The following is a 22,108-nucleotide window of genomic DNA, read 5'->3' on the forward strand; positions in this document are numbered from 1 at the left end:
CTATACTGTTCCATTTATTTATTTATTTATTTATTTATTTATTTATTTCCACTACAGTGTTTTGATTACTGTGTCTTTTTTAAATTAAATTTATTGGGGTGACATTGGTTAGTAAAATTACATAGGTTTCAAGTGTACATTTCTATAATAAGTCATCTATACAGAGGGTGCCAAAAAATGTATACACATTTTAAGAAAGGAAAACTGTATTAAAATTGTAATACTCAATATATACCGATAACAAAAGATGAGTACCAGTCATGTTTGACTTATGTAATTACGAGACGTGCTCAAAGTGGTTACCATCAGCGTCCAGACACTTCGGATTATGGCAAACTACTGCTTGAGCAACGTTGACCAAAGTGTCCACTTGTATACATTTTTTTGGCACCCCTGGTATATCAAGCACTGTTTTATATGCTTTACAAATAAGAGCAACTTTATTCAGATAAAATCTACATGAAAAGACTTAATTTTCTAGAAAATTGTAACTACCAAAAATGACTTAAAAAAGTATAATTTAAACCAAAGAACATTAATTAAATTATGTTGGTAATAAGTCTGTCTCCTTCAAAACACATTAAATCCAGACTAGTGGAAAATTTTTACCAAATCTTTAAATATTGGTTGCTTATCATAACAGTTTTTTCTTAGAGAATACAAAAAGTATGAAAGCTAACATCTCATTCTTTGGAGAGTGATATAACATTAATAACCAATTGGCATAAGAACATTGTAAGAAAATAAAATTAAAGTTCAACCTTACTGTAAATGTAAATGTTAAAATCTTAAATAAAATACTGGCAAATCAAAATCAGTAGGATATTTTAAAAAACTAAACAAGAAAGCAAGATCAGGTAAGGTTAATCAAAGAAATGTTTCATTATTAGAAAAATCTCTTTGATTGTAACTCGAGATTAAAAGGCAAGACCACATGAATATTCCAATATTAATATGAAAGAGCAAGGGGCCCCAAACAGACAACACATTCCTGGATTAAAAACAAAGAAGAACAGAGTTGGAGTTCTTGTTATATCAAGACATAATATGAAACGATAGTAATTAGGACACAGATTTTGACATAAACACAGGCAAATGGACAAGCAGAACAGTATAAAACTCCCAGGAACAGACCCCCAGGTATGTGTGAAGACTTGATACATGATTGGAGATGGAGAAAGATAGACCCTTCAACAAATATTGACAGCAATACCTGTGGGAAATAAAATTTAATTTTCATTTTACACCATACACAAAACTCAGTTCCAGGTGGGTTAAAGACTTAAATATGATTGCAAAATTTGGTTATTTTTAGAAGAGAAAATCTTTGGTATGGGTAAAGAAAGACTTCTGAGGACACAATAGGTGCAAAATATAAGGAGTAGTGTTTGAATGCATCAAAATTAAAAATTTTTGAACAAAAAAAAATCTTCAAAAACTAGGTTGACAGGCCATAGACTTGGAAAAGATTTTTGTCATTCCTAAAACTGAACAGGAATGGTTATCTGGAATTTATAAAGAAATACAGCTCAATCATAAACAGCCGAAACAATCTCATGAAAAGTAGGCAAGGGATATGAACAGATCACGGAATTGGATGTTGAGTTGACCAGTAAGAGTGAAATTTCATTGATAAACTGGTAAATATAAGCCAAGACAACAAAATGCTATCTTTTACTCATTAGACTGGCAAAAATTAATCAGTAAAAATTTAAGTGTTGACAAGAATGTACAGCAAAGGGAACTTTTACACTGCTGATGGAAATGAATCTACAAACATTGGAGAGCAGTTTGCTATTGTCTGCTAAAAGTTCGGTATGCTTTAGCCAGTCCTAGAGAGACTCGAATATGTGAACAGGGAGCTGTGCACCATCTGGGTCTTCACTCCAGATTTATTTTTAATAATGAAAAATAGGAAGCAACCTAAATGTCCATTGATAAAGATGATAAATAAATTGTACTATATTCATGCAATGATATTCTTTAAAATTGTCAAAATGAGTAGATTATGAATATCAGTACAATTAAATCTCAAAAACAATGTTGGTTGAAGAATATAGGCTACATGGTAATACAGCCTGATAGTATTTATGTAAAGCCTGAAAACATTCAGAGCATTGTTTATGGATGTGTATAGACCCATAGTACTTGTACAAACACATGTACTATATGGTGACAATAACTTTCAGTTCAAGGAGTGAGTTACCTTTGGAGGAAATGGGGTCAAGGAAGGGTACTCAGTATGTATTCAATAAACATTTGAATAAGAGCTATAAGTATTAAGTAACTCATTGAAAAGATATAAAACCCAGTTATAGTACTCGTAATTTTTGTGAATAGCATCTGTATGCCATTTGATAGTGTATTAGTTTGGTATGGCTGATATAACAGAGTACCACTGACTAGGAGGCTTAAACAAGGAAAATTTGTTTTCTAATTGTTCTGGAGGTTGGAAGTCCAGGATCAAGGTGTTGGCAGGTTTGGTTTCCCCTGAGGTCTCTCTTTGGCTTGCAAAGGGCTGCCTTCTCTTTGTGTCCTCTGAAGACCTTATTACAAAGCTGTTTCTCCTACAACTTCGTGACTGTTATAACAAACCCAGCAAAGCAAGCATAGATATTATTCCAGTTTTACATACACAAATAGACTGTCAGAGTCATAATCAGTGTGTGGCAGAACTAGGACTTCAGACTGGTTGCCTTGAATACAGAATTAGTCTTAACTACCAGGTGTATTTTATTAAAGTTGGATTTTTCACTTTTTACCTTTGGCATAACTTAAAATAGTGATTCCCAAATCAGTACAAGTTAAAACTTTTTTTTTTTTTAACTATAGTTGACATTTAATATTATGGTTAAAACTTTTTGTGTGTGTGTTACATCTTAACATTTCTGTGGTCCCTTGAATGCAATTTGAGAAATCCTTGTTTGAAGGCTAACAACCTATAGGGATTTGTTTATTAATATACATAATGGCGTCACTGTAGAAGCCTAAAATATATTTGTAGTTGTTTAAAATTGGATTTGCCCTACTGTATGAGAGAAAAATGCGTTAAAATCAAATATACTTGATGGCTTTATGGTTAGAAAGGAAATAAATAAACCTAGGTTCTTTGCAGATTTTTAATTCTCAAACCCACTTTGAAAATCAATCTGTTTTCTTTATCTCTGCTTTTTTTTAGTTTATAACTAAATTTTAGTTTAAACTTTATCTGTTTTTTTTTTTAGTTTATGAGAATAATTTCTGTTATCTTTCTTTATTAAGGATTTTGAGGTGCCAATGAATAGTAATTTTGTTTTCCTCACACAGTTGCGGTCTTGTAGTAAGAGTGAGTTGATATCTAAGAGTTCAGAGATTCTCATGATGTTTCAGCAAGTTCATCGAAAACCCATGGCATCCTTTGTTACCACTCCTGTTCCACCAGATTTTACCAGGTATGACGGTTTTTTAACTCCTTTTTCATAAGATATTTATGTGCAAATGCATATACTTGTTTCAAAGGAATGTTGTTTTGTTAACTTCATCTTTTTTTAAGGTGCTGTTTAAAATGAGGTGGTGTAGCGAACTTTAGTTTATGTATGTAAATGTAGTTTAAAAAAATTCTGGTGGATTTAAATACGCTTCTGAATGTAAAGAGAAGTTGATAGTGAATTAGGAATTGTTTGTTTCCTGGAACTTCATCTTCTATACAGTAGAAAAAAATATTGATCCCATTTTATTTCATCATTGTCTGTTCACTCTTTTTTTTTTCTTTAGCTGATACACAATTCACATATAAGGTGTCAGGTTTATAACATAATGATATAATATTTGTGTATGTTGTGAAATGATCACAATAAGTCCAGTTAACATTCATCACCATACATAGTTAAAAAAATTTTTTCTTAGCAACTTTCAGATTTGCAATACAGTATTATTAACTATAGTCACTATGCTGTACATTACATACATTCCCATGACTTATTTATTTTATAACTGGAAGTTTATACCTTTTGACCCCTTTTTAGATTCCTCAAATAAGTGAGATCATACAGTATTTGCTTATACAGTATTTGTCTTTTTGTCTGACTTATTTCACTTAGCATAATGCTCTCAAGGTCCATCCATGTTGTCTCATGTTCATTCTTTTTTTTATTTTATTTATTTATTTATTTATTTTTTTAAGATTTTTTTTTATTGGGGAAGGGGAACAGGACTTTATTGGAGAACAGTGTGTACTTCCAGGACTTTTTTCCAAGTCAAGTTGTTGTTCTTTCAATCTTAGTTGTGGAGGGTGTGGTTCAGCTTCAAGTTGTTGTCCTTTCAGTCTTAGCTGTGGAGGGCGCAGCTCAGCTCCAGGTCCAGTTGCCGTTGCTAGTGGAAGGGGGCGCAACTTGCCCACCATCCCTTTCGGGAGTTGAACCAGCAACCTTGTGGTTGAGAGGATGCGCTCCAACCAACTGAGCCATTTGGGAACTCAGCGGCAGCTCAGCTCAAGGTGCCATGTTTATGTTCAATCTTAGTTGCAGGGGCCACTGCCCACCATCCCTTGCGGGACTCGAGGAATTGAACTGACAATCTTGTGGTTGAGAGCCCACTGGCCCACGTGGGAATCAAACCGGCAGCCTTCAGAGTTAGGAGCATGAAGCTCTAACCGCCTGAGCCACCGGGCCAGTCCTCATGTTCATTCTTTTATTTACCTTTTGAGTTTACTTAGATCTTGTTACATGGCGACTATAACTTATTTACACGTATGTTGTCAAAAGGAGAACTCATAAACAGATGAAAATGCCAAAATATTTTGAAGGCAACATGATGTTCTCTCCAGATCTTAAAAGATAGTGGGAGGAAAGAGTTGGTTGCATTCTATACATCTTTTTAGTTTTTATCTTGGGCAGTCTTAGAATTCTTCTGAACAGAATATTCTCTTAAGCATTGTTAGACTACACTGTGGTGTTAAGAGTAGTGGTTCTTAACACTGGTGTATTTTAACTCACTTGGGATTCTTTTGAAAATTACCAGTGCTGGCCCGTACTTCAGGACATTTGAAATAAAATCTTTGTGGGTGTATTAGTCTGTTTGAACTGCCATAACAAAATACCACAGACCACATGGCTTATACAACAAAAGTTTATTCTCTTACAGTTCTGGATGCAGGAAGTCCAATATCAAGGTGCTGGAAAATTTAATTTCTGGTGAGGTCTCTCTTCTTGGCTTGTAGAGAGCTGCCTCCTCACTGTGCCCTCCCATGACCTTTTCTCTGCATGCACAGAATCAATCTCTGATGTCTGCCTCTTCTAAAGACAAGAGTCATACTGGGTTAGGGTCCTTCCTTTTATAACTTCATTTAACCTTAATTACCTCCCTAAAGGTCCTGTCTCCAAATGCAGTCACATTGGAGGTTAGGGCTTCAACATATGAATTGGTGGGGGGGTGGGGGGGTGGACACAATTCAGTTCATAACGTTGGGTACATCTAGGCATTTGTAGTTTTTTTTCTTTTTAACTCTTTTTAGCTTATTCCTAAGATGAGAGGTTTAACCACTGTTTCACAGAAATACATTGGTATGATGGATTTCAATCTGTGCTATACTTTAGAGATGGCTTATGAGAGACTATCAAGTATTTCTAGCATGCTGAGGACTGTGGTACATTTAGGAAACAACCTTTGTTATAAATAATGTGTATGTGTTTAACTTCCTTTGCTTTTTGCTCGAATACGTTATGCCCTCTGTTGGCCACAGGGTCTTGATTGTAATAAACTGTATGGTGTAAGCCAGGGTTTTTCAGCCTTGGCCTTGTTAGCATTTTGAGCTGGATAATTCTTTGTGGGGTGGACGGAGCTTCCCTGTGTAGGATGTAGCACCAGTCGCACCTCTCCCTTTACAGTTGGGACAAAAATGTTTCTAGACATTTCCAAATGTTCCCTGGGGGCAGAATGGCCCCTGCTTTAGAATCAGGGTGTAAGCCCTTGTTCCTTATCACAGGTACAGTCCTGAGAATCATGACCACCCACAGTTCTGTAAACAGAAGGGCAAAATTTTTCTGACAACCAGAACTCAGGTAGTTCTCACTGACCATAAGATAAGTCTCCATTTCTTTCTGAATTAACAAACTAGATACCGTATTCATATTAAAGCACTGACTATTATTAAAAGAACTGGGTATTTGCTATCATTAAGCAGATCTGGTTGAACCTAAGGATAAGGATGTTCACTAATGTTCCAAGGCTGCCTCTTAGATAATGTGCTCAGCCATTCTGCTTGCCCCCATGTGATTATTTATTCTTATCCTATAAAATTGTATAGGTTTGCTAATAAATAGTTTCACAGTCTTTACGGTTTGTCAGTATTCCTCATAATTTGTTCTGAAGAAGGAAGTTTGGAGATTTATTGTGATGTGTTTTGCTTTTGCTATTTCTTTTGTTTTTTTTTTCAACTTGTTTATATTGGTTTCATATTTCAGGTTCCCAGTCGCAGCACCATTTTCTTCCTTGTCCTATTTCATGAGTACTTTTTAAATGTCTCTTAAACACTTATTTTAACACTTAATTGTATATTGCATTTTTTTAATTTATTTATTTATTGGGGTGACAATTGTAGTAAAATTACATAGATTTCAGGTGTACAATTCTGTATTACATCATCTATAAATCCCATTGTGTGTTCACCACCCAGAGTCAGTTCTCCTTCCATCACCATATATTTGATCCCCCTTACCCTCATCTCCCACCCCCCACCCCTTACTCTTTGGTAACCACTAAACTATTGTCTGTGTCTATGAGTTTTTGTTTCTCATTTGTTTGTCTTATTCTTTTGTTGTTTTTGGTTTATATACCACATATCAGTGAAATCACATGGTTCTCTGCTTTTTCTGTCTGATTTATTTCACTCAGCATTACACTCTCAAGATCCATCCATGTTGTCACAAATGTTCCTATATATTGCATTGTTTAAAAGCTATTTTATAAAGTATTTGTTGAGTCCCCAATTTCATTGCAGACTTTTGATGTCATCTATTGATGGTTTTATGAATTTGTTTGATTTAATGTTATTTTTAAGAAGGATTTAAAAATGTTCCTGAGGGACTTATTTTAGATTAATAAAGTTTATAAGATATTACTGAAGGACTTTGTTTTTTAACTAAATGAAATTTTAAACTTACATAAGCCAAATAATTTTATTTTGCCTTTGCTTCTTTTTAGTGAATTAGTACCATCTTATGATTCAGCTACTTTTGTTTTAGAGAATTTCAGGTAAGAGTTTTTGACAACTCTGGATTTTTGTATGTATGCATAAGAGCCAGGAAGGTGTTACTCCTGGGTAGGACATAGACCTAAGGAACTCTGTGACACCTCAGTGTAGTCTTAGAAGAAACAAATTTCCTATTAGAAACAGAGAGTTCATTTGTTTGGATTGTATTATTTCTTCAGGACAGATTGCTTCTCTCGTATAGGAAAGAGAATCATTTTTAGAAGAAGAGGGTCCACTTAGCCTTTGCTAAGATGGGGCGAATTGGTGATAGAGATCAATGAGCGCCCTACCCATTCTCTGAATTAAGAGTGATAGGAAGAAGTCCATTTTGGGTCCAATTTATCTCAGCTCAAATTCAGGACTTGTAGATAAGGTACCATTATTGTAAGAAATTTGTAAGTTTCATAACTTGAGTGTTAATTTTTTTAGCCATTACTACTTTTTGTCTAAGATTCAAAGCAAAGATCTTAAAACAAAAATGTCCTAAGGGACTTGTCTTCAAGGGCGGTATGGAAGTAGAGAACCAAGAATATAAGATCTTGCCTTAGGTAGACAACTTCGAGAGGTCATAACCATCAAAATAAGCCAAACAGAATTTATACCACTCCCTGTTTAATTTGTTTTTGCTTACGGGATAACTTTGTGGCTAAATATATACTTTCTGAGGATTTCCTCACATGTGTTAAGATTTAGTACATGTTCTTTTGTTTTTATATTTAAGAAAAGGATAATTGTACTACAGGGATGTGAGGAAAGAAGCACATTTCTTTTTCCCTTTAATGATAAAAGACTGCTTGTTGGAGTGGTAATTAAACTCAGGACACTTAGTTATGTTTTCCTTTTCCCTTAAATATCACAGTTTTGAGGTTTTTCTTTAACTTGAAACTGAAAAGATAGTGCTGAATATTTCAATATTACTAAATTTTCTTTTATTTCAGAATGTAAGTATTATATATGTAAATTAATACAGTGTAATTTTAACTTGTTCAGTCACCTTCTATTTCTTGTCCAGGATTTCAAATAAGCAACATAAATAAAGCGGTTGGTTTTGGTTTTGCCTGTGCTACTTCACAACAATTTTGATCTTGGGATTTTGTTGGTTTTCTTTGACTTTAGCACTTTGCGCCAGAGAGCAGATCCTGTTTACAGTCCACCTCTTCAAGTTTCAGGACTTTGTTGGAGGTTAAAAGTTTACCCAGTAAGTTTTTCATATTTCTAATAACATTTTAAGCCAAGATCTTTTTCTCAAGATTCTATAATACACTGGTTCACTTTTTTAGTGCGGTAAGGAATTAAAGTAATGACAATTTTTATGTTACTATAGGGTCTATTACCAAATCTACGAAAAAATGAGTTCAAAATGAACAGTATGAACCCTGACATATTGCTGAATTTATTTCTTGTTTGTAGGCAGATACTTACCTTTAGAAGAAATCTTTAAAATTCTTATTTTAAAAGTATTTTTTAAAGTAAAAATAGGTACAGAAAGCCATGAGAAACAGATGTATGCTGGTCACATACTCATGGTGCATTTCAGTATGACCTACATATTTTCTGCTAATTTGGCAGCTGGATCCTGTGGCATGATGAGACACATACTTGATTCCTATAGCAAGAATATGAGCAGTAGTGTGTTCTTTTATCATGTGACGTCTAGTCACATGTTTTTTAATGATATTGGCAACTATTGATGCTCATTGTGTTCATCTGTTAACTTATTGGGAGTTGCAAAACAGTGATATTCTCATTTTATTGTTTCTTTTTCATTTGTTAGTTGTTACACTTTTATAAAGAGATGCTTTCCTTTATTATTTGGTTACCCAATAGTACAGCTCATGTAGAAGAGGTAGGATTCTTTCTTGTTATTTGCCAGTTTTCTTTATTATTCTCTGAAAGTGATTAATTAGGTTTTTAAAAAATACCATTATGAACTCCTGGATTTATATATACTTAATCTCTTCAAGTTGGCTTCTGTGTCTCTTGCTTTAACCCTAACAGTGCTTAGTAGTAACCCTAGTAGTTAGCTTTCTTGTTCTCGTCCATGGCAAGATATTCTATGCTCATCTTGTACATTTTTTTACTCTGTACCTGGAATTGGCTGTTTTATCCAAAGAATCTTGATTCCTATTAGTTGGAAGATTGCACTTCAAGACCTAACGGCACTAGGGATGTTCATTTCTATCAGGTTGGTCACTGTTTCTAGGCCTCCTTAGTGAACAGAGCTAGGAAATACGAAGGTAAATGTATGGGACGTTTCTGGGGGCAGGGGGCGTAATCTGTATTTATTTAAAAATTTATTTAACAGACTTTATTTTTAAGAGCAGTTTTAGGTTAACAGAAAAATTGAGTGGAAAATACAGAGAGTTCATACAACTCCTAACCCTCACATACACGGCCTTCCCCGTTATCCACATATGCACCAAAGTGGTATATTTGTTGCAGTTGATGAATTGACATTGACATGTTATCACCCAAAGCCCTAGTTTACATTAAGTTCATTGTTGGTGTTGTACATTTTATAAGTTTTTTTGTTTGTTTTTAGGCCAAAGACCATACCTTGAGAAAAACTGTAGGAGTGTGGATAAAATTGAAGTGGATTAGCTCCAGGGATCTCAGTGGGAAAAAAATATATGAACACTTTAAAATTGCTATATAATTGTAGACTATTGGGTTTTTTGATACATGTATGAATTTTTTTAAAAGAATTAACTCGAGTTTATGCTCACATTTACAATTCATATTTAAGACTATAGAAGTGTTTTTATAAACTTAATCTCTTTATATTGCACCTGTATCTTCTTTCTTCCACTCTAGGACTCATACTTCTTGAAGTCATAGGAAATGAGAGAATTAGGATAGCTCATAATCAGTCACTCATTTGCTTTATTTCTCCTGACAAACACAGGCACCTCAGAGGAGGAACTCTTAATTCTACCATCAATTTTCTCACTGAGAACTGTTTTAAAATATTTTTGCATATACTGTCCTCATTCCCCTCCTCTGCCATGTCTAGACAAGAGTTTGGATGTCCACAGCTTGTTCTCTAGTAGATTCTATTGAAAGAACTGATGGAAACAATATTCCCTGAGTTTTTGTATGTTGAAAACAGTTTGCATCCTTTGTAAAAGCCAGTATTGTTGGATATACAGTTCTTGGCTCATGTTTTTTATTCACTGGGTATCTGAAGTATTCAATTCCACTTTCTTGAGGTAAAGTCTGATGATAAACTAATCCTTAAAAGGCATTTGCTAATACTGCCTAAATGCTCACATAATCTTATTTTTAAATTCAGTAATTTACTACTATACGGTTTGCTAGTTAGGACTTACATTTAGATCTTTGATCTGTTTTCAGTTAATTTTTGTGTATGGCATAGGGATCCAGCTTGGTTGTTTTGCATGTGAATATCCAGTGTGATGTGGCCATCAAAAATACGGTGCCTGGCTTATTGAGAGATTCCCTGGCTCGGACCCCCTCCTCCACTTTTATGTGGACCTTCTCCCTTTGTTTCTATTGTTTCTGTGTTGTTTATCTTTTATTTCACTCTAGCTGTTTGTTTGCAATCTCTGGATTTGTACTGAAAGGCCCTGGATATTCATTTTCAAGAGTTTAGAGTGACTAGAGTGCATTTAGTTCTCAGACTTTTTAATATTACGCCCTCTTGTACTTAGTCGGTATTGCATTGAGCAGCTCTTTCTAGTTTCAGCTGTTGTGTTTGGCTCACGATGCTTTTCAGTAACGAACTCTTGGCGATTTTGTGATTTTTTATTTTCTGGTCCATTTAGATGTCCCATTGATTCCCTCTTCTTTCTCCCATACCGATGTTGATATCATTCAGGTCTTTGTGGATGTAATTGGTGTTTCTTTACCTGCTTTTATTTTGGGGCTTGTGAAAGTAACCTGTGATATAGTTTTGTTGTAAACGTTGTTTGTGACCTTTTGGTTTTGCTGGCCAGTCATTTTTTGTTTTATGGTTGGATTTGGAGAGTTGCAAAAACTATGCTGCTATTATTGTGATGATTTTCCCAGAATCCTCTGCCTGTTGAAAAATGTTAAGGCCAGTATTTTGTTAGACATATAGCTGGCATGTGAATAAGAGCAGTAAAAAATTTTGTTCCTTAAATTGATGGTAAATATTAAGTCAAAAAAATTTCTACTGTTATTGGCTAATAAAGATCTGCAGTGAAAAATGTGCATTCCTTTTAATTAATTAATTAATTAATTAGTTTAACTCAAGGGAAATTGTTCTAGGAACATTATTCAAAAGAAAAAAAATCCCAGCTGTTTGATTGATTTTTTTTAAAATCAAAGTGATTTGTGATCTAATTTATATTGAATAAAATTCACTAATTTTGGCAAGTCTTAACAAATATACAGTCATATAATCATTATGACAGTCATGATTTTTATCACCCTCAAAAGTTATCTAATTTCCCTTGTCAGCTAATCCCTTCTTTTTCTTTCTTCCTGGCCTCTCTGCATCCATAGATCTGCTTTGGTCACTATAATTTCACTTTTCCAAAATTTCATATAATGGGATCATACAATTTATAATCTTTTGTGTCTGACTTTTTTCACTTAACTAGTGATTCATTTACTCATTAATATTTATTGAGTGATACCCTGAGAGGTGCCTCAGGACCTTTTGGAGCAAAGTATCCTGGAAATGAAGGATTTACTAAGTACTTGTACTCTGTATAGTCATATCCCAATAGACACGAATGAATAATAGGATCCCTGCCCTCAGACCTCACTGTCTGGTTGGGGAAACAGATATTTATACATGTAATTATAACAAATGGCATCCTTTAAAAAAAGGATTACATGCGAGGAAAGTACTGGAGAAATAAAAGTGGAATAATTATCTTTGTAAAAATCTCTGTAATGGAAATTTAAACAACTTCTCAACCTCCAGACAGAATCTTACATGGAATCCTAACATTTAAAACATAGAAATGATAATTACTTTCAACATCAAGCATTACCTTTTTCTATTGTTCTCTTTTTGATAGTAAATATTATCTCATTTTCTAGTGAAATTTAGATTTTAAAAAAAATATTTTCCTTTGGGATTTTCATTTTTCTTGGAGGCTGATTTTTAAGAGTTCTTGTATGTTAAAACTCTTAACTCTTTTCATAGTTGTTATTTTCTTAGTTTGTGTGCCTTGATATTTTCAAGTTTTTTTAATGTACAAAAGTTTTGAATTGTTACACTCAAATCTTTTTATTTCTCTTACTGCTTTTAAGCTTAGAAGTACTTCCCAATCCAAGTATTAGATATTAGTTTGTATTTTTTTTGTTTGTTTCATTGTGGCTTAATTCTTTACATTTAAATTGATCTGGAATTTGTATTTGTATAACATCTTTTATTTTTTTAAGGATGGAAATGGAGTTGTTCGTGGTTACTACTTATCTGTGTTTCTGGAACTCTCAGCTGGCTTGCCTGAAACTTCCAAGTAAGACATGCAGTTAAATAAGAGACTTTAGTATATGTTTATGTACATTACTTTTAGCATTTTTTTATTAACTGTTTTGTTGATTACTGTATTGTTGTGTTTGTTAAAGTGTACACTAGTATGTAATCCTGGAATAGTATGATGGCATAGACTGACAGTTCTCAAATTGTATAGCCTCAGGCCTCTTTATATTCATAAAATTTATTGGAAACACCAAAGAGCTTTTCTTAATGGGGATTGTCTATTGATATTTTCTAAATTAGATATGAAAACTGAGGAAAAATGTTTTAAGTTTTATTAATTAACTTTAATAAACCTATTGCATATTAACAAATATTTTCTTGAAAAATAACTTTTTCTAAAGTAAGCAAAATAATATTTGATGACAAAACTTGTATTGTTTTGCATTTTGGAACTCTCTTAATGTACGACTTTAAAAAAAGGTGACTAGATTCTCACATCTGCTTCTATATTTAATTTTGTGCAGTAAGTTGTTTTGGTTGAAGTATATGTATAAAATCTAGTCTCACAGATTTTTAATATCATGCAGTTGGGGAAAGTTTATTTTTAAGGAGATGTAATTCACATACCATAAAATTTACCTTCGAAATAAGTATGCAATTTAGTAGGTTTTAGTGTATTTACCGAGTACTTCAACTATCACCAATATCTAATTTCAAAACATTTTTATCACCCCACAAAAAAATCCCGTACCCATTAGCAGTGACTTCCCATTCCCTTTCCCCCCATCCTTAGTAACCACTAATCTACTTTTTGTTAAGTAGGAACATTTTATTTATTTATTTATTTTTAGTAGGTGTAATTGGCATATAACATTAATAGTTTCAGGTACACAACATAATGGTTCAATATTTGTATACACTGAGAAATGATCACCAACAGTAAGTCGAGTTACTGTCACCATAAAAAGTTACAAAAATTTGTTGTGAGAAAAAAGGGGAACATTTTTAAAGCAGTTTTAGATAATTGTGATCTTTGATATTACAACATAATTGAACAAGTGGTTGTTTGTTAAATGTAATTTGTAATGTGGAATCTGGAACCATATCAGTAAGTTTTGTTTATTACATTAAAATCTTTTGGTTTGGTATGAGATGTCTGCTTTTCAGCTCTGATAGAGTAACGGGAGTAATCCTTTCTCCTGTAACAACCAAGAAAAAAGAAAAGTAACATTTTCTAGATACTGGACATGAGGCAACAAATGAAAGCAATTCTGATAAACAAGAAACAGACAAATGAGCCCCATGATTGCCCTAGTTTACAGCCTTGAGAGCGCATTCTCCGGCTGTAACACAGGGAGGGGAAACTAAGCTAGTCTGGCAGACTTCCTGAGTTGAGATAGTGCTGAATGTCCAGGAGGACCAATGCAGCTAGAATGTATTGGGCAGAATATCAGGAGAGAGCTGCACAGACAGAGAGCTCCAGAGATCTGTAGAGGGTTCCTTTCAAGTACTCCACAGAGTACACTGATCAGGGCTCATCTGTGAGGAAATTACCTGAGGTTGGGGAAAGAATCATCTGAAAAGATTGAAGGAAGTGGTGCCTGGTGCTCATAAAGGGCCAGGAGCTGTGTCTGTTCCCACCACTATAGTGGAGAAACTTAGAATTCATGGGGCACTGGGTAGAGTACTCAGGAAATTTTTGCCTCAGTAGTGAGGAATAGTTAAGTTCTAGACTAAACACTGCTCCGGACCTACCTAACAAATAAAAGCAAGACCTCAAAGGATCAAATTGTTTCCAAATAACTGCATCCCAGAGCAAAGCTTATGAAAATTTGTAAGATCACAAAAATATCCAGCATCCCACAAAGTAAAATTTAAAATCTCAGCTGTTCAGTCAAAGATTAATTGGCATGCAAAGAGACAGGAAGACATAACCAATGAGAATAATTAATCAAAATTGAGCAAGAACTTTTTCTTTGTATGGGTTATGTTGATATTTTCTGAATTATAAATTAAAACAAAAAATTTTTTAAATTGTCAGTTTGTTTAAAATCATAATGAACCTATTGTATATTAACATAAATTAAATTTTCATGAATAGTAACTTTTTCTAAAGCAAAATCATATTTAAAGAGAAAACTGGTATTTCTGGAACTCTCTGAATGTATGGCTTAAAAAAAGAAAACTGGAGTTTCATGTGAGGCATATGAAAGGACATTCAAGATAATTATAACTATTCCATTTGTTCAAAAGTTAAGTAGAGATATGGAAGCTATAAAAGACTCAAATTGAACTTGAAAATGAACTATATTTGAGATGAAAAATAAACTGGATAACATGAACAACAGATTAGATATTGCAAAAGAAAAGAATAATGAACTTGAAGGTATAGCAGTAGAAACTGTCCAAAATGAAACCTAGAAAAACGAATTCCGAAATAGTAGAACGACTTGAAACAGCTTAATGTAGAGATAATTGGAGACCTCAAAGAAGGAGATGGGAAGAAAAAAAGTAAAGAAATAATGGTGATAACGTTCCAAGCTTGATAAATACTTTAAACCCACAGATTCAGGAATCTCAATGAACTACAAGGACATGAAACATGAAGGAAATTGCAAAGCACATTATAATCAAATTTCTCAAAACCAATGATAAACAGAAAATCTTAAACTGGCATTGGGGAAAAACAACATACAAAGATAAGGATGAACTCAGATATCTCACTGGAAACAATACCAGTGAAACGATAATAGAGGGACATCTTAAAAGGGCTGAAGGAAAAAAATAAACTAGAATTCTGTAGCCAACAAAAATGTCTTTTAAAAACCAAAGGCATGTTCAGACCTAGACTGTAAAACATGTTAAAGCATATGCTTCACATAGAAGGAAAATAATACTAGTTGGACATCTGAATCTTAACAAAGGAATGGAGAGCAGCAAAAATGGAAATTTTATGGGTAAATACAAAATGTGTCCTATTAAAATAACTTTAAATGGTAATTGACTAAACAAAAATAATAACATTGTATTTTGGGGTTTTTAACATGTAGAAGTAAAATATATGACAACAAAAGCATAAAAGCCAAAAAGGTAGAGCACAGAAACATAATTTTGTGAGATTCTGACACTATGTGAAATAACAAAGCTAGGCTGATGCTTTATACTATTGTATTAGTTTCCTTTGCCTTCTGTAACAAATTACCCCAGACTTGGCAGCTTAAAACATTAGAAATTATTTCCTTCATAGTTCTGGAGACCAAAATCCAAAAACTATTGCTAGGTCAAAAATCAAGGTTTTAGTAGTGTCCTAGCTGCACAGGCACTAGGGGAGAATCCATTCCTTGCCTCTTTCAGCTTCTGGTAGCTGCCAGCATTCCTTGGCTTGTGACCATATTGCTCCATTTGCCTTCGGTCACATTGCCTTGCCTTTTCTGTTTCTGTCAACTCTTCCTCTGCTTTTCTCTTACAGTGACAGTAATAATTATTTAGGATTTACACAGATAATCCAGGATAGTCCCTTCATCTCAAGATCCTTAATTTAATCACAGCTGTAGACTCCCTTTTTTTTGCCTTAAAAGGTAACATTCACAGGTTCCAGGGATTAAGATGTGGATATCTTGGGGGATGGATTGGTGGGTGGCATTATTCAGTCTACCACAACTGTGAACTGTAAAGCCACTGCTAAAATGACAAAGACATATATTAATACCTAATAAAGCAACTAAGGGGATAAAATGTAAACTTAATCTTAAAGAAGGCAGAAAAAGGTAACAGCTAGTAAAGAACAGATGGAACAGATATATATTGATGTAAATGGTCTAAACACCCGGATTAAAAGGCATAGATTGTCAGATTGGGTAAAAATGCAAAACTCAAGTACCTACTATCCACAGAAATGCACTTTAAAGGTGTACTAGTCAAAGCAAGTTGGAATTGCTATTTTAATATCAACGTAGATTTCAAACCAACGAATGTTATCAGAGATCAAGAAGTTTATTTCATAGTGATAAAAGGATCAATTAATGAAGAGGAAGCATAACGATTCTAAACATTTATTTCTCTGATATTAGATCTTCAAAATATATGAAGCAAAAACTAATAGAAGTACAAGATGAAATAGACAAGAACTTCTTTCAATTGAATAACAAGTAGGTTAAAAATCATCAAGGATATGTATGTAGTACATTTAAACAACACTATTAACCAGCCTGACCTGATTGACATTTATATAATGTTTGATCCAACAATAGCAGAATAAGAATTATTCTTAAGTGCATACAGAATATTTACCAAGATAGCTCATATTCTTGGACCTAAAACTTGTCTCAATAAACTCAAAAAGATTCAACTCATTAAAAATATGTTCTCATCATAATAGAATTTAGATATTAATAACAGACATTTTGTAAATCTGAAATATTTGGAAGTTATGAGGTATGATCAAAAAATACAGTGGATGTTTAAATAAGAATTTATTACATTACACATTGCCATTAAGCCCCCTCAAAATACTCCCTCCTTGCGTTGAACACACTTATCCCACACTTATCTTGCCACTTTCTGAAGCAGTTCTGGAAGTCCTCTTTCAAGAGTGTCTTTAGTTGCACTGTCCTGGCTGCCTTGATGTCCTGAATTGATTCAAAATGTTTACCTTTCATTGTCATTTTGACTTTGGTCAAAATTAATATTTTATCATTGACAACAAATCTTTTCCTTATTTGTTTTGGGCCAGAAATGTCTACCAGCTATCTACAATTGAGTAAGTTGTTTGTCCATTCTTTCAATTTCATGTTTCACCAAAAAAACTGACTAATGAGATTGCAACTCATTGGAACAAAGTCGTTTTCCAAAGACAACCATTGTACATCAGTATGCAGCACAAGTACTTTTTGTGTATTTCCCATTTTGATACCAGTTGAAGTTGAATAACATTTATCATTTTTACTACTTCATCAAAGGCATTCTTAAGAGTCACTGGCAATTTTTTCCCATCTCAAAGTGTGTGGCAATGAATAACAGTAATGACTACTGGTACATTCTAACTACCATTGCTTTATCACCAATAGCACAAATGTCAACAGAGTGAAAAAGGCAAATAACGTCTTAGTATTATTATGAAACTTTTTGGATACCTGAAGGGATCGTAAGGACTGACCCCCCAGGGCACACAGCCTACACTTTAAAGACCTCTGGCATAGATTAACCATAATGCTGAATATTCTTGCCACCTTTGGTGAGTCAAACTATGAAAAAATGCTAGTAATCTGGAAAGGATTCTGGCCTTCGATTATAAGTACGTTTTAGTCAAGAGTTCTCCTAATCTCTTGTGCAATCTGAAACGGTAGACTCACCTGTATTATTAGAACAGCTGTCGTCTGCTGAATATATATTTTGTACCATGCACTATGTTTTACATAACTCCTTTTGCTTTACTACCACCTTGTGAGCTATAGGTTCTATTACCACTCCCATTGCACAGATGGACTGTAGTGGCTTAGTTATTCCCCTAAGTTCAGAATTGTTGGTTTTTTTAAATTAAAATTTATTGGGGTGACAATGGTCAGTAAAATTACATAGGTTTCAGGTGTGCAATTCTGTAATATGTCATCAATATATGACGTGTGTTCACCACCCAAAGTCAGTTCTCCATCACCATATATTTGATCCTGTTTACCCTCATCTACTCTACCCCCACCCCCTTACCCTCTGGTAACCACTAAACTATTGTCTGTGTTTATGAAATTCAGCATTGTTAAACAGCAGTCTGTTTAAGAGATTTTTCACTCTTTGTATTCTTCGTTCTGAAGCACCAAGTTCTGTTTGATTTCCTGAAATCAGCCCTTATGTTTGGACAGTGGTTGATCTTGGCAGAGTTAGTGTAAGTAGTTTGGTGATACAGGATTTTGTTCATGTCCCTGTTGCTGCCATCAGTCTTGGGTCTCTCCATATCTCTTGCCTTTAGTACTGGTTTAATCTTGGTGCTTTTATTGTTGATGGTGCTTTTATTGTTGACCATTTACACTTCAGGAACTTACAGTTCACATTGTCTTACAAACAGCAATAACAGTGAGAATGAAATAGTAACATTCCGGATACTAAGGTTGAAAAAGATGAGAATTTGTATATTTGTTAGATATTACCTAAATACTTTAAGGAGGCTATTCTAGTCTGCTAAAAACAGACATGTTAATTATAATGATTCGGTAATTCTAGAGAAGAGTTTTGAATACTTTTTCATGAAATACTGAAATGTCATTCAATTATAGAATTCAGAGTTTAACGAGATAGTTTAACTGCCAAAATATGGAATAAAAACTTAAATTGTGTCATTATCTAGTAGATTTTAATACCACCTGGGACATCATTTTAATATCACCTGCAGAAGTACTTTCATAATTTCATTATGCTTAAAGATATCTGTATAAGAGCTGTGTGTTAGCATAGACACGTGTGTGTGGGCGGGGCTTTCAGAGGCAGTCTGCACATGAGTGACATCCTGGAATTGACTCTTCACAGTATATACCGAGTGACTTGTTTTAGAGAAGGGAATTTCTTAGAGATGCTTCCTAATGAAAGAGAACTTTCCTGGGGGAGTAATTTTAATGAAACTAAAAATTTTAGGTTAATAGTTGTTGAATTTATTCAGACTTTCAGTTTAATAGAAGGAAAGAATTTAAGTTGGAATATTCAAATTTAAGGTTTTAGCTTTAAGATTGGGGTTGAGATACTATCTAATTTAACTTGGGTTAATTGTCATATTTGTTAGAAATACAGATATATATTTGTTATGATTATAAAGAACTAATATAGATAAAAGAACTTTTTCCAAACATACGTTTTTTCATACAAAACTGATTTTTCAAAAATTGTTTTATATTGATTCTAAATTTCTGTCTGTCTTGATCCTGGATGTATTTGACCATCTGCATTACTTTCTCCCTAGACTTTCAGGATTGTTGATTTTTTCTTATGAGTTTTTAGTTTTTCACCACTTATTTTTAAAATAGAAGTAAAAAGTTTATTTTTAGGTGAAATTTACATAATATATAATTAACCATTTAAAATTATACAATTCAGTGGAATTTAGTGCATTTACATTGTTGTACAACCACCACCTCTCTCTAATTTCAGAATGTTTTCATCACCCAAAACACCCTGTACCCACCCAGTAAACATGCCCATTTCTTTCTTCCCCTATTCCTAGACAATTACTTTGCTTTCTCTGTGTATTTGCCTATTCTGGATATTTTATTTAAAATGTCATGCAATATGAGACTTTCTGTTCACTTAGCATAGTGTTTTCAGGTTTCACCCATGTTGAAGCATACCTCAGAACTTCGTTCCTTTATATGGCTGAATAATATTTCATTGCACATATATACCTCGATTTGTTTATCCGTTTATTTGTTGATGGACCATTGGTTGTTTTCACCTTTTGCCTATTATGAATAATCCTGCTATAAATATTTATGTACAAGTTTCTATATGGACATGTTTCATTTTTTATTATATACCTAATTGTGGAATTGCTGAATTATAAAATAATTCTATGTTTAACATTTTGGGGAACTGCCAAACTGTTTTCCATATTGGCTGTCTCATTCTATATTCCTACCAGCAATTTACAAGAATGCATATTTCTCCACATCCTCTCCAGTACTTAAATTATTTTCCATTTTTAATTATATTTTATAGTCATTCTAGTGAGTATGAAATGGTATCTCAGGGTTTTGATTTCCATTCCCTTAATGACCAGTGAAGTTAAACATCTTTTCATGTGCTTGTTGGCCTTTGTATAACTTCTTTGGAGAAATGTCTGTTCAAGTTCATTGCCCATTTTTAAATTGGGTTGCTTATCTTTTTGTTGTTGAATTGTTACAAGAATTCTTTATGTATTTTGTATGCCACACTCTTACCAGATATATAATTTGGCAATAGTTTCTCCCATTCTGTAGTTTGTCTTTTCACTTTCCTGATAATGTCCTTTGATGCACAAAAATTGTAAATTTTTATGAAGTCCAAGTTTCTTTTGTTGCTTATACTTTTAGAGTCAAATCTACAAATCGATTGCCACATTTGAATTCATAAAGATTTACCCCTATGTTTTCTGAGTATTACAGTTTTAGCCCTTACATTTAAGTCATTGATCCATTTTGAGTTAAGTTTTGTATATGGAGTTAGATAAGGGTCCGATTTCATTCTTTAGCATATAGCTATCCAATTTTCTCAGCAACATTTGTTGACAAGACTTTTATATTCCCATTGAATGATCTTGGCACCCTTGTCAAAAATCAATTGTGCATAAGCATTTGGTTTTATTTCTGGACATATAATGGAACCCTTTGTACTACAGAGCTGGCCTCATGACTTCCATAAAATCTAGGCAGACAGACTATCATAGCTTTTGTATTGGTTAGTTCTTTGTGCCATCATCTAGATAACGTACTATGAGAGATATTAGTATATTTGACAGTACGTAAAGAAATATTTAACATGATATATGTAGGTAAAGATCTGTAATTTTTTCTTTTGCCTTTTCCAGCAGAAGTAACAGGCTAAGCTATTATGTTTTTCTTTTAAAAATTTACCTCCACCATAAAAGAGAAGCTTTATGGCTACTGTTGAGTGTTCCTTCTGATTATCTTTATTTCTTCACTTTTTTTTTTTTAATAACAGTACTTTCTTAGTTAAAATGAGTTTGAAGACTTGAAAGTTTTATACTATGTAAGATACGGAAATCTGGATATATTGTCTTTCCCAATGTATACTTATTTTCTGAGAAAACTTGATAGGCTTGACTTCCTCAATACATAGTTGATTTATTATAAGTTGAATTGGAAAAATATAGTAGAGTATTTTATAATTTATGTATTTTAAAATTGCTTAGTGATAAACCTCAAAGGAAATGGCAGAATATTTACATGTGAGGCAATATAGGTAATGAAAATATGGGAAAATACATAGCTTTGCCGAAATAAAAGTAACTTTGAAAGTACTGTTTTATACAAGTTTATTTATTGAGGTGGTGTTTTATACCTGATATATAGGTAAACATTTTTAAGAGGGAAAAAGGACCTATTGCCAGTCATGTCTTGGTAGCTCATCCACAATACTGCTATCTTTAGAAGTAATACAATCCTTTCTGAGAGAAATGTAATTGTATATATCAGTAAGTTTCTTCTCAGGGAATTTATGACCTTCCTTAATGTTTTGATGAGTCTGTTTTATATTCTTGTTTTACTAATGCTATATTACTATTCTGTTTTTCAATTTTAGATATGAATATCGTGTAGAGATGGTTCATCAGTCCTGCAATGATCCTACGAAAAATATTATTCGAGAGTTTGCATCTGACTTTGAAGTGGGAGAATGCTGGGGCTATAATAGATTTTTTCGTTTGGACTTACTTGCAAATGAAGGATACTTGAATCGACAAAATGATACAGTGATTTTAAGGTAAT

At 33.4% G+C, this 22,108-nt stretch overlaps 1 protein-coding gene across 14 annotated transcripts in view; it reads left to right on the forward strand.

Moving 5' to 3' along the window:
• Positions 1–22,108, forward strand: part of TRIM37 (tripartite motif containing 37) — a 162,144-nt gene that overhangs the window by 19,174 nt on the left and 120,862 nt on the right. For 13 of the 14 annotated variants that reach the window (XM_074319740.1, XM_074319741.1, XM_074319742.1 and 10 more), the window contains exons 9-13: positions 3,307–3,431; positions 7,180–7,230; positions 8,345–8,426; positions 12,608–12,684; positions 21,924–22,103. In XM_074319740.1, coding sequence (XP_074175841.1) covers positions 3,307–3,431; positions 7,180–7,230; positions 8,345–8,426; positions 12,608–12,684; positions 21,924–22,103 — 515 coding nt within the window. The remainder of the gene's footprint in view (positions 1–3,306; positions 3,432–7,179; positions 7,231–8,344; positions 8,427–12,607; positions 12,685–21,923; positions 22,104–22,108) is intronic. The other variant, XM_074319752.1, reaches the window with a different exon arrangement.

Source organism: Rhinolophus sinicus, linkage group LG15, assembly GCF_036562045.2.
Source record: "Rhinolophus sinicus isolate RSC01 linkage group LG15, ASM3656204v1, whole genome shotgun sequence".
Classification (NCBI taxonomy): Eukaryota; Metazoa; Chordata; class Mammalia; order Chiroptera; family Rhinolophidae; genus Rhinolophus; species Rhinolophus sinicus.